This window comes from Lutjanus erythropterus, chromosome 14 (assembly GCF_056507025.1).
Source record: "Lutjanus erythropterus isolate fLutEry1 chromosome 14, fLutEry1.hap2, whole genome shotgun sequence".
Lineage (NCBI taxonomy): Eukaryota > Metazoa > Chordata > Actinopteri > Lutjaniformes > Lutjanidae > Lutjanus > Lutjanus erythropterus.
In genome coordinates this window covers 11,382,161-11,397,910 of record NC_139330.1, presented here as the reverse complement: position 1 = coordinate 11,397,910, position 15,750 = coordinate 11,382,161, and the positions used below count along the sequence as shown (strand labels likewise).

The following is a 15,750-nucleotide window of genomic DNA, read 5'->3' as shown; positions in this document are numbered from 1 at the left end:
ATCCACACAGTAATGTACAATCTCTTATATACTACGCAGTATATAGTGATATGAGTTGTTTGGATGACAGTCTGGGCGTTGGATTCTCCACTGTATGGTGCATACAGTATCCAGCCACTTTAAGTCAAAGCTATGTGCAGATGAGCATGGAGAAGCCAGCATGCTAAGCGCTAGAGTGACTCGGCAGCTCCTGAAGCGGCATGCTAAATCAGGAACCCAGCTAATGTGAGTCTTTCACCTCCGGTAAAAATCTCTTTTAAGTTCCCTATTTCTTCCACCAATGTCCCCACACTAAGAGGGTAAATACAGCACGTTAATTATTTCATTTCATCCTGCTCTACTGGGCTGGTCTCTTTTATCTTAGTTAAATTACCAAGGTCTCTAAATTAGTTGCTAAATAAATGCACTTAAATATGTGAACAGTGTATGAATATTTTAACATATTTCAGTGTAGATTACAGTGTTGTCATCAGTACAAAAAGAAGAAGATACTTGCTTTTGGTTCCAACATATTAGGCATAGATACTCCCCTGTCCATCCTTGCAAGTGCTGCACGGCCATCCTTAATGTGCTAAAGAATAGAACATACACAAATGTAATATAGTGGAAGGGGACTGCAGGGTTAATGGCAATGAATATGTCCACTAATGACAGTGGGCACAGTTTTCACTGGATGGAGCAAGTAGCTTGGATACTGTTGAGTATCTTAATTAGTAGTCAAGATGGGCAGTCGTTTACATGTTGTCTGAATGTCTGCAGTTTTTTTTTCTATGGTGAATATATTTAAATGTGACATTTAGCTTGAGTCATAACATTGGTAAACAACACACAAAACAAGACATGAGGCGATGGTTGTACATTGCATTTACAGTACTCTGGTTCAGCTACTGGGCAGTGCATGTTTGGGCATGTGAAATCACTGCACCGCATGCCCTGTAGTTGACAATAATCCAACAGTGATGCAAGCATGTAGCAGGAGTGGGCGGTGTGCATTCAGGGCAAGGTGTCTCTTGCAACCCATGAGCAAGCAAATATATGATGCAAGGTGAGGAAGCATGCCATGTGAAAAAGCAGATGAGAGACATACCTGAAACTCTGCAGGACAACATGGGACAGAAAATGAGACTCACAGTTAATGGTTTTGCTGTCAAATCCCCTGCCAGGCTACTACCTACAACACTGCTGTACCCTGACGACACATTGTGTGAATCATTATGCAAATATTTCAAAATGCACGTCTGTTTATGTACACGTAGCAAGCCATTTTTGAATACTGATGCTGAATAGCTCTGGTGAAATTGGCAAGAGATTTGCTCGGTGGCCACATTTTGGTCGCAGCTCTCACCTCTGCCTCCTCCACACATGTCACCATAGCTGTTGTACTGGGTGAAATCTGTAGACTGGGGCTGTGGGAACACAGATAACAGGATTATTAACAGTATCAATGTTAACATATGGACATTTTGTTGCTGATTTAGTGTGTAAAACGTGTAGAATTACCATTTGTGGCATTGGTGCAAAGATGTGATACTTCTACTATTTAATTTGTGTTTACCTAAATTTCCCAAGGGATCAATAAAGTATCTGATTATGTATCTGATTGTAATCTTTGTAAATGTTAGTATGAGAGAGCTCTCACCCGATGCAGCCCATTCCTTCCATAACCAGGCAGAGAGTTAGTTTTGGTTGGAGAAGTTGGATCTGAAACATTGTTACACAACATTGTTAAAAATTATATTTGGTTTTAGATGTGAAAAGTTGCTGATCCAAATCAAGAAGATTTACATTAACAAAGAATTTTTCAAACCATAAATTTCAGCAATTTCCTAATCCAGATGTGTTCCAGTTAAACAAATGCAAAGATCTACACATGATGCATGGCACAGACCTTGTGTTAAAGTACATTGCTGACAGCTAAATTCGCATTAGCTGATGAAGCTGCTCTGTACCTGCGTCACAGTTGGTCTGTTTGGGGTCGTAGCGCTGAGCGGAGAGGCTACGCGCGTGACGCTCCCTGATCTGCTCTTTTTCCATCTCCTCTTTCAGAATGAGCTTTCCCAGACCAGACTGAATCTACACACACAAGACACACACATTTATATGCCGTGTGATTTACAGTATATCCACAGATGAACAATCTATGACACAAACTTTAAGGACACAAATCATGATGATTATTATGATTAATGGAGGATACACTGCAAATACAATAACCAACGTGTGTTTATGTTGGTGTTAGTAGTTGTTAAACTGAATATTCTTAGTTATACAAAGATACAATACAACAGGTCTATTCAGTTACTTTTGGAGAAGAGCAAGATTTTTAAAAAGTCAAGTGCAAAGGGGCCAAACATTTATATTTCCTATATCTGACCTGTAAAGTTAGGAATTTAAGTGTGTCTGACCTCTAGCAGACTTCTCACTGACCTTACTGAGATGTTCCTCCTGAAGCTGCTTTCTTTTCAAGGCCTCTTCCTCCTCCTCTTCTCTGGATCGTCTCCTCCCTTCTGACCCTGCGGTTGCCGCACACAAGCCCAAAAATGACATAAAACACAGATATATGGCACCCAAAAAAGACACAAACACGTCATTCTGGAGGAAACCATGCTTGACATATATTTGTGTAATACAAAAAAGATGAAATGATCGTCCTCTGTTCAGTTTTGAAGAAAGACAGAAACATATGGCTGCTTCATTTGGCTGTAGAGCAGTGAGGAACACACACAGTAAATGAAATAGGTGGACAGAAGAACACAAATGTGAGACAGAGTTGACGAGACAGACAAACAGGGGGACTCATTGGAATATTTGGCTACACTGACATGATGGATGTTTACAGTTCATCATTCATGTCAAGATTTTACTGGATGTTAAATACACAGAACAGCACAATGTAAGACAGACAAGACAGAAGTCAGTTTGAAGTCAGTCTCAGTTATCTCTGTCCAAGTCATTTGTGGCACTATTGTGTACAGCTAGTGCACCCATCATGTGCAGTAAGTGAACGTAAAATGGTGAAACTGATGCCACCTCAAGCAGAAAATAACATGGCAGCAACAGAAATCAAAGAACGCTTCTGCTTTGCGCAAGCAAAACTCAAAGGCAAATACTGTGACGCCTGAATAACAGCGTGAGCTCGGAGTGAAGCAGGGATGCAGTTAAGCTGCCGGGGCAGCCTGAAGGGAGAAATAAGAACAGTTAGGCTGTGGTGAGGTGTCTTTTGTACCGCTAGAGGGTGGCAGTGCAAGCATGCCCATCAGGAGCCTACTGTACCTAAAACAGCGAGAGAGTAGGGCCAACGGTCGCCCTCACTCCGCGAGCTGTCATCCGGAGAGGGAGCATGGGCAGCGGGGAAGGTGGCGGATCTGATGATCTCATCAGCAGACTTGCTTTGGCGTGCTATGGCAGCGGTATCTAGGTTGGTAACCATGGGAACTGATCTATCAGCGTCTGGGTCACAGTCTCAACCACAGGTAAACATCTTAGCACCATCTGATCGTCAGGCTTAAGGATCATTTAATCCTGGGTCATCCAGGTTTAAAAAGCAAAAACACTGTTTCCTAACAAGTCACCGAATATTACAGACAGCCTTAAAACTGATCTTCTGAAATGATAATTGCCAGCGGGTAAGAGTCAATGTGGTTTTAAGGATGCTTCAAGGATGATTTTCAGCAGTGAAATCTTGTCACACCACTGACATATTTTTTCATATTCTTTTTAAAGCAAGACTATGTAACTTTGGAAAAAAAGAAAAAAACAGTCTGTCTTATGTGAAGTGTTGAGTTCATAAGCAATAAAACGCACCCTTGTTCAATTAAAGTTGAGAAAGAAATGAAAAAATACATTTATACCCCTTTTAGATCAAATCCCCAGTCATATCTAACAATATACACCAAATTTCTTTGTATTTTTATATCAAAATCATGCAAAATAGGTTCCTTATTTCTCTCTGTAAAACAAAATATGACAGCAATAATATCACCACGTCAACCTGTCACAGAATTTTCAACTTTTAGCGGTGCAGAGCAAAGGTAGATTTATGAATTGGCTTGCCAGCAACAGTGTGGTACGTCATCAGTGTGTCTTCCAAGATGTTCGCCACCGCAAACCTGGTTTTGCTTCACCAAAACACCATGTTTACAGGCCCACTGGCTAGAATTTATTTACTCTGGGAGAAGTGCTATCTGGGACAGAACATTATGTTCAAGGCAACAAACAAACATGGAGCACACCACGGGCTGGGGGCCAGGCCTCACTGATTAGCGATACTCTACAAAAGCACAACTTAACGTAATGATTCTATTCACCGAATTGGGTGAACATGGATCATATTTTATACAGAAAATGCTTTAATGCTCTGATGTCCTTTGGCTGCTCAGTTTCAGCTCTGGGTTTCTGCTAACTGGCATTAGTGGCAAGAGACTGGGCTCAGCAGCCTCAGAGGCGGTGTCATGTTATCACTCGTCTCTACTTGTGGCGCTGTCACATCGAATTGTGGGCACAGATGAACACGGTTTGATCACAAAAGTAGGATAAAAGTAAGAAAGACCTTACAAAAGTAAACTAGTTAGCCGGTAGATATGTTGTGATAATGTTCCTCTTCTCTTAGTCAGTTTGCCTTTTATGCATACGACTCCTGGGAGATGACGTCTCACTATCCTGTAAAAGTTACACAGTCTCACTTTGAAGAAAAGGCTGACTGTAACATCACTGCTGTGACTTGTTAAGTTGGACAAAGTGTTGCGTGAACCAAGCTACAGGACAGACAGAAGAGGATTGGAGACAGACTTCAAACAGTGCTCGTACACTGACACTGGGGGTGACCACATGGTTAGATGAGTACACAGTTTCAGCTGATTAACAAAGGCATTTTCAGTAAAGAGCCATCATTAAAATAATAACCTAGAGCAGTGGTTCCCAACCTTTTTAGTCTGAGGTAGCCCAGATGCACTCATCATTTGCCACCTATCATATTCCAAATATATAACACTGCTGATCATATAAAAGTGGATATTATTACTGTAATGTTTTGATACAACTGAACTGAAAATATTTAGGTGGGCTAGCAATTGTATTAATACCACTTGGACTGTTTATTACTTTTAGCTATCTATTTCAACCACTACTTTTAGCTATTTAGTGATAGGAGCTGAATTACTACAGCTATGTCTGGTTGGGAATCACTGTCCTGGAGTATTACTCAGAATTATCTGAATCTGAATCACTCAGAGAGACATTTTTCACTTGTCTTCTTACTGGAAAACAGGATATACAAAAAGAGGATGGGTACCGTGTTGTTTGTAGATGGGTGGTTTTCTGTAGATGTTGCTCCCCTGATCTGCAAACATTCAAAGACAGACGGAAAACACGTTTACGGAGAATACGGGGCCTCTGTCACACAAATGACAACATCTCAACACCAAGCATTGATGTAGAGTGATTACACTGAGTTTTCTCCCTTTTTTTCTGTGATACATCTGTATAGTTGTGAAAGAAGACGGGAAAAAGCAAAAGCTGATCCCAAATGGAGTAATAATGAGATAGATAGATAGATAGATAGATAGATAGATAGATAGATAGATAGATAGATAGATAGATAGATAGATAGATAGAAAGAAAGAAAGAAAGAAAGAAAGAAAGAAAGAAAGAAAGAAAGAAAGAAAGAAAAAGAAAGAAAGAAAGAAAGTAGGGACGAGCAGTGACAGGGTGCGCTCCAGCTCCTACCTGGGAGGTGGAAATGTTTAGGGGTCTGAGAGAGAGGCGGGGTGACCGGCCGGCTGTCGGGCCTGAGCGGTAGGGGGGAGCTCCGGCCACTTGGCGGGTCAGTGCCTCCAGTGAGAAGAACCGAGAACAGAACATAAGCACGGACACTAAAGGGGAACCACAGTCGTCTGAACGGTGCAACACACAGGGACCAACGGGACCAGTTGAAGTCAAATTTGAGTGAATGGGAGACATTCTGGCTGGTTTTGATAAATGCAGTTAATGGAGCTACATGTGCAAGATGAAGGTACAAAAGCGCATTAAACTAGCAGTTTGAAATAGCGAGATTAAATGCTTGAGAGATGTGTTATGAGTCATGATGTTTAATGTCTGTTAGTTTGTCATATAATATGAATTTACGGTTCAATATGAGTTCGTGGTTAAGAAGTTAATACCTCCCAGCATGCAACAAACTTATATTCCAAAACCTTTCTTTTTATCTCAGCACTAGCAAACTCAAGTTTTAGTCTGGAGACTCATTCTGACAAGGCAGTAAAGTCATCTATCACCCAACGTTCAGGGAACTGTCAGTTTGGATATTGGATTTGGATTACTAATATCTCTCAAGTGCATGCAAAGCTGAAAAACACAAACACAAAGAGGCTGTCAGCTACTCTGGCAGAGGCTGCAGTGTTAGACAAAGGTGAATAAGTGCATGCTGGTTAGTGACGAATCACTGCCTTGGCTGCATAGGCTTGACCAAGTCATTCACCATAATTACACAGGGGTGTTTTTCCTCTGACGTCACACTCAGAGGAAAATGGCTGCAGTGTGACTACGGTGAATGGATTTGACCATTCAGGATGGTAGTAGCAGCGAGAAATGTCCATGGATCCAGAATGACAGATGATGGGGCATTGACGGGGGAGGTGGCATCCCAGGTGACGATGGAGATGACGTGTTGCCTTGGGCGGGGTGGGCAGCAGAGAAGAATGGAGTGGGGCCCTTACCTTGGCTATGGGGGAGGAAGTGGTGTCTGAAAGGGGAGGTGGGGCGGGAGTCACTATTTCTGGAGCCCACACTGTTACTGCACAGGGAGGAGCAGAGCTTCTGCATGCCTGTCAGAGCCTCTGCAGGGAGGGAGGGTGTGAGACAGGGGACAAAACCCCAGGACCAGGCAGCAGAGGTGGACGATTCGGGAAGGAGATAGAAGGTGAGAAGGTGAGGGACAAAAGAAAAGGAAGGTATACAGGAATCCAATGTCGAAAAGAGGAAATAAAAGACACCCAGTGTGAGAGGTAAGGAGTATTCAAGATGAATACTAAGAAACAAGGAAAACTATTACAGTTTAAAATCAAACTTGTTAATGGAATAATAGCAAACTCAAGAGAAAGTGTTGTTAAAGGCGCAAAATTGACTTCAAGGTTGTTATTCTGCAAGAAAATGGATTGTCCATCATGTCAAACCAAAGAGTTACAAGAAAAAAATCAATAACTTAACAACCCAAAGTCAATTTTGGTGAAGTTCCCCTTTAAAGTGGCAAATAGATCAGAAGGAGGGAAGTGAGAACTTTTAGGTGGAGGGTAAGTGAGCTCATTCAGTGTTTAACAACTGCCTCTACCTAACCAGTAAAGATCTTATCGATCCACCACATAAAGACACACAAAACGGTCTTCTGAATCACTCACCTGGCCTGTGGAAATGCTGAGGTGACCGTGACAAGGTGGGAGTGTAACCATGGCGATTATAAACTGGTGAACCTATGGAGCCCTGACTGGTGGACCTTTGGAGGATACGTTCCCTCCTGTCGTACGAGCCCTGACACACACACACACACACACAAAGGTTATTACACAAACGGCTGGGATGAATTAGAATTTATTATATGATATTTACACTGTATTGGCAGGGTTAGGTAGTACTGGATTACATGTAATATGGATCAGATTACAAAAGTAACTTAATTACAGTTGTATGCCACTGCCAACCAGTCAATGTGATGTTTACGTTCCTGTATGGCCAGACTCATATAATATATGTGGTGAAGATTTTAAAGGAATTTAATTAAAGGTAATACGTGTGTTTTTGGCTCTTCACACACTGTTTTAGAGGAGCACAGAGGACTGACAGAGAGATTGACCTTTGACCATTCTTGAGTTACTGTGACCTTGACCTTGAAATCTCATCAGTTCAATCATGAGTGCAAGAGGACATTTGAGCCAAATTTGAAGATTATTGTGGAAATACTGCTGCTTTTGTCCACAGGAGGCTCCAAAATCTGACCTAGGTGACCTAACTAATATATTTTTGCCTTTTTAAAATGAGGCTTTTGGAATTTTTTATTTCTTTTTTATTTACAATACAACACTGAAAAAATGATATGCTCACCTCACCGGGTGGAGTTGGCGACATGTTTCTTGAGGACTAGAAAGAAAAAAACAAGTCTGAATTATAGCTTTGTTTTAAAGACCTTTGAAAATAACACTGATTGTATTAGACTGCTCTGTGGAGCCCAGACAGCCAGACATAAATAGTGTCTCAGTGTTAACTGGCTTTAAATAACACCACTCTGTACACGGACTGAGAATGGACTATCTGCTGATCTCCCACATTTTTCCACCTACAACGCACACAGTCTCTTTTTTTATGTGATGCACACCTCTGTTCTTTTCTTTCCCATTTAGGATCATTTATCATCATCAGCGCACGGTGACGTATCTTACCTTGTCATCGGGCAGGGGGGAACGCTCCCTCCTGGCAGTGTGGAGCTGTGAGGGAGACAGGAGTGCAGCACTGCATGAAAGCTTTTATTACAGCATGAAAAATCTCACAACAAAGACTCCTTTTTGAGCATTAATACTTTTCTTTTTTTTCATGAGGAAAAAAAAATCCTGCTAGAGGAAAATTCAGCAGAACAGAGGATCATTTGAGGAATATTTCTCTTAATGCACAGTACTGTATACATGTGCATGAAGACGGCGTGCATGCAGGAGAAGATGCAAGCGGTCTGTGTGTTTACCTCTCCCACACTCTCTCGTCTCTCGTCTCTCTCATCCAGGGAGGTGGTGTACAAAGGTTCATAGGTAATAAGATCGGGGCGCTCAATGTCATAAATGGCTTTGACTTTTGGAATGGCAGCTAGGTCTCTGTAATCAAGGATCTCATTGTCTACTTTTGCCTAGGGAGACAAATAAAGACAAACATGCATACAAACACACACAAGGGTAAATGGAGATTACTACTGTTAAAAAAAGTTCTATTACTGAACAAGGTGTAACTGTCAAAAAAAGGGAAGTTCTTCCTAAAGAGACAAATGGCCTGTATCAGAACAATCAGTGGTGGAAGAAGCACTCTGATCTATTACGTAAGTAAGAGTACCAACACTATAATGTAGAAATACTCTGCTACAAGTAAAAGTCCTGCACTCAAAATTCTACTGAAGTAAAAGTACAGAAATATTAGCTTCAAAATACTAAATGTACTAAAAGTAAAGGTACTCATTTTGCAGAATGTCACGATTCTCCAAATCCACGATTTGATTTGGCTTTCAGTTTTAAGTTTGATGTAAAAGAGTTCAGGTACTGGACTAGACCTGCTCACCACTGAAAACATGTGGTGAGCACCTGAAGTCGTATATCAAGCAAGAATGGGAAAGAATTTCACTTTCAAAACTTCAACAATTAGTGTCCTCAGTTCCCAAACATTTACTGAGTGCTGTTATAAGAAAAGGTGATGTAACACAGTGGTAAACATTCCTGTCCTAACTTTTTAACATGTGTTGCAGGCATCAAATTCAGATTTATATAGTGTGAGTGTAAGTTAATCAATTTGAACATCAAATATCTTGTCTTTGTACTGTATTCAATTGAGTATAGCTAGAGAGGTTTTTGCAAATCATTGCATTCTGCTTTTATTTATGTGTTATCCAACTTTTTTGTAATTGGGGTTGTAATATTAATCTTAATCTGCTAATTAACTAGTAACTAAAGTTATAAAATACATATAGGAGAGTATAAATTACAATATTTTATAAACTACTGAGTTGCAGAAAATGGAAATAAACAAGTAAAGTACCTAAAAATGTCCTTAGTTACATTCCACCACTGAGAACAATTTATTTAGACATAAAACTCCATGTGACATTTCTTACATAGATCGTGTGACCCGGTGAGCCAGGTATGCTTGAACCAGGTCTGGAACAAATACTCTCGGACGACGACCTCGTAGGCTGTGAGAAGAAAAACACACAAGCAGCTGTTAGTCATGACAACAACGTCTGTCAGGCAGTCATCTCCCATGATCCACAGCCCCCTGCTGTCTGCGTATCACTGTCATTTTCACCCAAAACATTCAAACATTATACACCGTGAGGCTTTTATACTGTATGAGCAATGAGAGGGGGATTGCAAACCCTGTATTTATGTTTCATTAATTGCATGAAGTACTTTGAAACACTAACATGTCATCTCATGATTAGGTCATTCATTTGCAAATTTGCAAAGTGAATGAGTGCTTTAGCGCTGTGATTTTTATGTTCTTGAGAACCTCATGCCTGTTTATGTGAAATGAACAGTTTGGATGGCAGCAGCAGGTCTGAATGTGGCGTAATTAAATGAGCTTTTCACCTAATGGGTAAATGGGGATTTAGAAAAGACAAATTAGTCGTCTGTGATGCTGTGTCTACTCCTGTAAATCTCTGTCTCATGCACCTTTGATATGAGCGTTGGCTAAGGTGTTAAAGGGATAGTACGGATTTTTTGAAGTGGGGTTGTATGAGGTACTTTTCCATAGTCCAAGCAGGAATACCAGTGCAGGAAGCTAAGCAATGTAATGCTTTTTTTCCTTTAAACAGTATACAAGCAAACAGACATAAAAGAAGAGCCAGGGGTAAATTACTAAACATTATATAAAAATATGAAAAGACATATATACTTTTTGTTCATAGAAGAAGACAGGAGCTTTACATATTGCTCAGTTTCCTTCAAGAAAACAACAAAAACTGTTTTTTGGGGTGAAAATTTGAAAATATGATCAAACAAAATAACAGACTGAAGAAGCGGTAAACCAGCAACTCCCAACTCTAACTCCCAACTCCCCTGCAAGGTAAAACTACTGATTTTTGGCTCATCCAGTGCCAACTTCCTATCAGAAAAGGCTGTCTGACAGCAAGGTTAAGTTATGAAAACATTTTAAATATAGCGTACACTGTAACTGATATTATTTCTTTTTTTAAGCAGCTAAAATACCTTTTGATACTGGCGCTGCCCACAGCAGTACATTGCTTAGCTTCACTGCTGAAGCCCCTCTCTGCTTCTTCAAACTGAGGGCATGTGGACCAGCACCTACTGCAGCTAAGACACTGACTCTGGATAAGAACCTCGTATAACCCCACTTCAAATAATCTAAACTATCCCTTTAAAAGACAAGACTGAATGGCTCCATATGACACACAGAGAGAGCACTGCAGGCTGTCTCCAGCAGATGGCAGCATACAGTGCATCGTGTCCTATGTATATGGTGGAACACAGGATGATGCCATCTCATAGCCAATAGCGAATACAGTACCTGCCTTTCTGTTTTTTGGAGGAATAAGAGGGACGGAGGCAATAGCTGTGGAGGAAGGGAGAGGGGGGTTCACAGGACATCACACAGGGGTTGTGCCTCTCCAGCCCGACTCACAGTTCACACATACATCAAGGCCAACATGTCAACGTGTAAATATGCACATGAACAAGTATTTATGCACACACACACGTGCATGCAAGGGCACACACACACACACGAGCAACACTGCCTCAATAGGCAAATGATTTAAACCACTTTAGGTTAAGGTTTAACAGATCAGCATGGGAGCAGTAATAGCACTGGCACAATCGCTTGTTACATATTCCGAATTTCTATCTTTGCCGGTAAATCATTGTCATGAGACGTGAACAGAAAGGTGCTTTCAGTCGAGACAAAGTCACGGACAATGGAGTCAGTGAGGCCCAAATTCCTACCCGCTCCCTGTGTCTCTCCTCCGTTCTGGTGGTGTTCTTGCAGCCAGGATGCCAGACTGTTGATCCTGAGGAGGAAGACAGAGAGAAATATGTTTAGACCAACACATGGAAATATTCACATTATTCAAATATCTAGCTTTCTGTGTATATATGACTTCCTAAAGCGTGTCTGAAATGTTCACATACATTTAGACTAAGAAAGTTTGTTCATATTCTGAATAAAACATGCAGAAGTTAAGTGGAAAAGAATAAAAATGATGTACAGCCACCAGATCTCAAACCAACTGAACACCTATGGGAGATTTTGTAATACATTAGATCAGGGTTTTTTTAAAGTCTGAGACTGTAGGCCTCCCTGTAGACAAAGCTTGGAAAAAGGCGGCCCTCCTTTATTTACTGGTTTAGTTCCGCTCAATTCCTGGACCTCTGTGGGATTATAATTACTTTACTTGATCCCATAGACATTCGCCAATTGAGATAATATCCTAATATTGCTGTTCTACATAATGTCAGATAACACTAAATACATAAGAAAAATGTCCTAAGGCATTTCATTAGTTTCTGACTGTGGAAAATAGGTAAAAACAGTGAAATTACTCAAAACTAATGTTTCTCTGAACAATCTCTCTAACCATATTGCATACATTTATGCTATTATAACTAATAATAACGAATGTAATAGATTTTCACTTCCTCCCCTAAAACTGTTTGAAGCCCACCTGAGGAGGAAAACCTCTCCACCGCCATGTTTATCAAAATATATGTATTTACAGGCTTGATAATGACCAGAGGTGGGACTAAATCACTGTTCTGCAAGTCACAAGTCAAGTCCTAAACTTTTGGTTTTAACTACTAAACAAGTCAAAATGTAACAGTGGATTTCTAACCTCACTGATTCTTTAAGTTATTTAGCTTTGCTTGTTTAGTCAACATTAGTTAAGAATAAGCCCACTAGCTAGGTTGATATTAGCCTTGAGTTCTTGTTCTTTGCGTAACTTCAAATGTTAAGCGAAGTTGGAACTTGTTGCGTCTCAGTCAGTGATTTTCAGCCCACATGTTTTGCATACTGTGGTTTGGTTTTTGGTGATCACCACATAACTTTTGTATCTTATATAAAAAAAACTTCAAAGCCTTGAACCAAGCCAAGCAACTGAAAAAAAAAAAGATGGGAAAACAGTACAAACTGTATATAATTATTCTAAGAGTGAAGGAACTACTCATCCCATTATCCACTTCCTCCTAAATTCAACTCTTGTCATTATCATGCCGACTTGTGGCTTCTATAGGAACATATACCATCATCTTACAGTCTCATAGCTCATGTTCAGTCTACCTTGGATGGTTCCAACATAATAATCTATATCCTTTATTCAGAATATGAATTGGATTTTCACTGCTTGAACCTCACTCTTGAGCTCTACTTTGGTATCAATTTTTCCAAATGGAGCTCAGTTACATAATGTTATTTCTTCATGGTTCTCTGCTGCAAATTGATTAGATGCCGTCAGCTTGGTTCAAGCACAGTGGATCTGAGGAAAAGTGCTGGCTCGCTAGAAATGAATAGCGTTTATGTTAGTTGATTTAGGAAACGATTTGATTTGTGCCACATATTTTTAAATATTTGGGCTTTAGGGCAGGTCACAAAAGTCTCCAGAGCCATTTCTTTGTTTTTCCGTTTTGTAGCTACTGTAGAAACAGGGTGGTGCAACATGGCGGCCTCTATGGAAGAGGACCCAAGCCCTCTGTAGATATAAACAACTCATCCAAGGGTACCAAAACCAATTCTTATTTCCCTGTAATTATACACTAATGAAAACATACATAAATATTTGACATTTCTCTCATACTCTGCCAATGAATCCCTCTCTCAATGAATACTCCTAAGCCACACTCAGTTGCATACTGTAATTCTTCAGTTTCAGTTGAAAACTAACCAAAAGTGGATTAACAAAAGTTTTCACATGACAGAAACAATACTGGTGGGTCTGCTCACCTTGCAGATACATCTCTTCTCCTTCTGTGAACATCTGATTGCACCTGCTGCATCTCGCACAGCTGGGGTGGTAGTGCTTATCTCCTGCCTGGAAAACAGAGAGCGCACAAAACAGCCCTGACATCACAGGAAAATGAAGATCAATGGAGCCTGCAGGAAAGCAAGTGAAGCGGCGCTGTAACTTCCAGGAAATAAACCCAGTGCTTTACCTGCTCTCAGCCACATTTCTTTCCTGTAACAACCAAACCATTGAAAAGGAGATTTTTTTATCTCAACTGCTTTTTACCTGGTTGAAAAAAAAACCCTGTTACTGCAACGGATAGTTTCATCATATCCTGTGTTCTGGTAACTGCTCTCACTCCCTTTAAAAAGAGCTGTTGGTGAAATTGTTGCACTGGGCAGCTATCAGTGAATATGTTGCACAGACTTCCTGTAAATAAGGTGTTTCTCAACAGGTCATGCGGGAGCGTGAAACCATTTTCTGTATTCCAGCTATATTCTCTTTCAGTGAGAAAAAACGATGAGACTGTTTTGCTCATATTGAATGCGACCACCATGACATCTGCCTGTTTGACACAGTCAACCTGCCTTCACGTATCTGAGTGTTCCTCTTTGTGATAACCCACATGCACAATGCAATCCAATAAAATGATCCGACAGCTCGAGCACCTGAATTTCCATTTACACTGATGTGGCACTTTGTATGCAGAGTGCACCATTATAAAGCCTGTGCGACTTTGACCGGGGGTGATAAATACCCAAATGAAATCCTGCTGTATAACAGCCCTCAGTAACATTTCAGCTGGCAAGTGGCCACTCAGAGATATGAAGCCACTGACTAATATTTGCATTTTACATTTTATGGTATCAAAAAGTCTACAGAATGACTACAGCAGACACTTCATAGCACCTCCTACCCAGTACTCTCCTCACGTACACTGTCAAACTGAATATGTCTCTCAGGGATAATAAAGGTACTTACGCTATATGTGCAGTGTGCCATTAAACACTCTCCCTATTTCTCTCCGCTTTTAATAGCTGCATTAATTGCACCTGCTTTAATAAGCCATTCACACTGCACTCCCAGAGGAGCAGACAATATGCAAACTCACCAATGGCTGCATGGTATTTGACCTAGGTCTTAGGTCACTGATTCGACTATCAGACAGGCTGCTATGGCTTTGGCCGCGCTGATCCATTGGCAGCAGCACAGGGGTGAGATGCCGAGGCCTTTTCCTATTGTCATAAAGGCCTGCCTTAGTGCTGGATTACTGTAAGCCTGGCTGGCTGGTGAGCAGTGACATTTTCATACCATCAAATGACACATAACTCAGTGTCTGATTGGATCACCGTCTGCAGAACAGACAGGCTAGCGCTTGTTCAAGAGACCAGCGAACAGAGAGAGTGTCAAGGACAGAGATGCTGGTAATGTTTTACATAAACTCAGCTAAGACAACATTTCATAACAGCTGCATGACATACAGCATTAATGAATAATGATCACTCCCTAAATGTCAAATCACATTGGGTGTTTTATGTAATATTTATATAATTTGTCGCAAAGCAAGCTTGTATGAGTGTGTGTGTTTAGGCAGAGTTGGAAAAGACCTAAAAAAATCTGCTAAGAATTAATCTTTTAGTTGACAATCATGTCAAGAGTCTATTTGGCTCAGTGATGAAGAGATTACACCAGAGATTATCAAACTACATTTCACAATTCCACTGCAATGCAACATCATGTGCCTGCATGAGAAGCAGAATGTAGACGTTACAACCAAAGAAGGACGGTAATGATTAATCATCAATTGAGTAATTTCTGTTAAGAATTTAACTGTTTAAAAATGTACTAAAAATGTATGTTTTGTGTGCCATTACTCTGGAGCTCACAGGTTTTGTCACATAAAGTCTACATATTTTTGTGTAAAAATGTATTAAGTTTACATATTCCTGTGTAAAAACAAAAAAATAAAAGCATAAAATGACCCATTTGACACTGCTTTGTTTATCCTGTTGAACAAAGACAGACAGGAAAGAGCAGCCGTTTAAAGCAAGAGC

At 40.5% G+C, this 15,750-nt stretch overlaps 1 protein-coding gene across 1 annotated transcript in view; it reads right to left on the bottom strand.

Annotated features, from left to right (window-relative positions):
* The window catches only part of ablim1a (actin binding LIM protein 1a), a 47,217-nt gene that overhangs the window by 1,916 nt on the left and 29,551 nt on the right, over positions 1–15,750 (bottom strand). The window contains exons 7-23 of the mRNA XM_084735451.1: positions 13,696–13,783; positions 11,703–11,767; positions 9,854–9,931; positions 8,723–8,881; positions 8,427–8,471; positions 8,092–8,127; positions 7,392–7,521; positions 6,714–6,833; positions 5,725–5,829; positions 5,291–5,338; positions 3,274–3,414; positions 2,428–2,513; positions 1,950–2,073; positions 1,640–1,701; positions 1,346–1,406; positions 1,088–1,095; positions 497–571 (exon numbers count right to left, since the gene is read on the bottom strand). Of these exons, the coding sequence (XP_084591577.1) occupies positions 497–571; positions 1,088–1,095; positions 1,346–1,406; positions 1,640–1,701; positions 1,950–2,073; positions 2,428–2,513; positions 3,274–3,414; positions 5,291–5,338; positions 5,725–5,829; positions 6,714–6,833; positions 7,392–7,521; positions 8,092–8,127; positions 8,427–8,471; positions 8,723–8,881; positions 9,854–9,931; positions 11,703–11,767; positions 13,696–13,783 (1,431 nt within the window). The remainder of the gene's footprint in view (positions 1–496; positions 572–1,087; positions 1,096–1,345; positions 1,407–1,639; positions 1,702–1,949; positions 2,074–2,427; positions 2,514–3,273; positions 3,415–5,290; positions 5,339–5,724; positions 5,830–6,713; positions 6,834–7,391; positions 7,522–8,091; positions 8,128–8,426; positions 8,472–8,722; positions 8,882–9,853; positions 9,932–11,702; positions 11,768–13,695; positions 13,784–15,750) is intronic.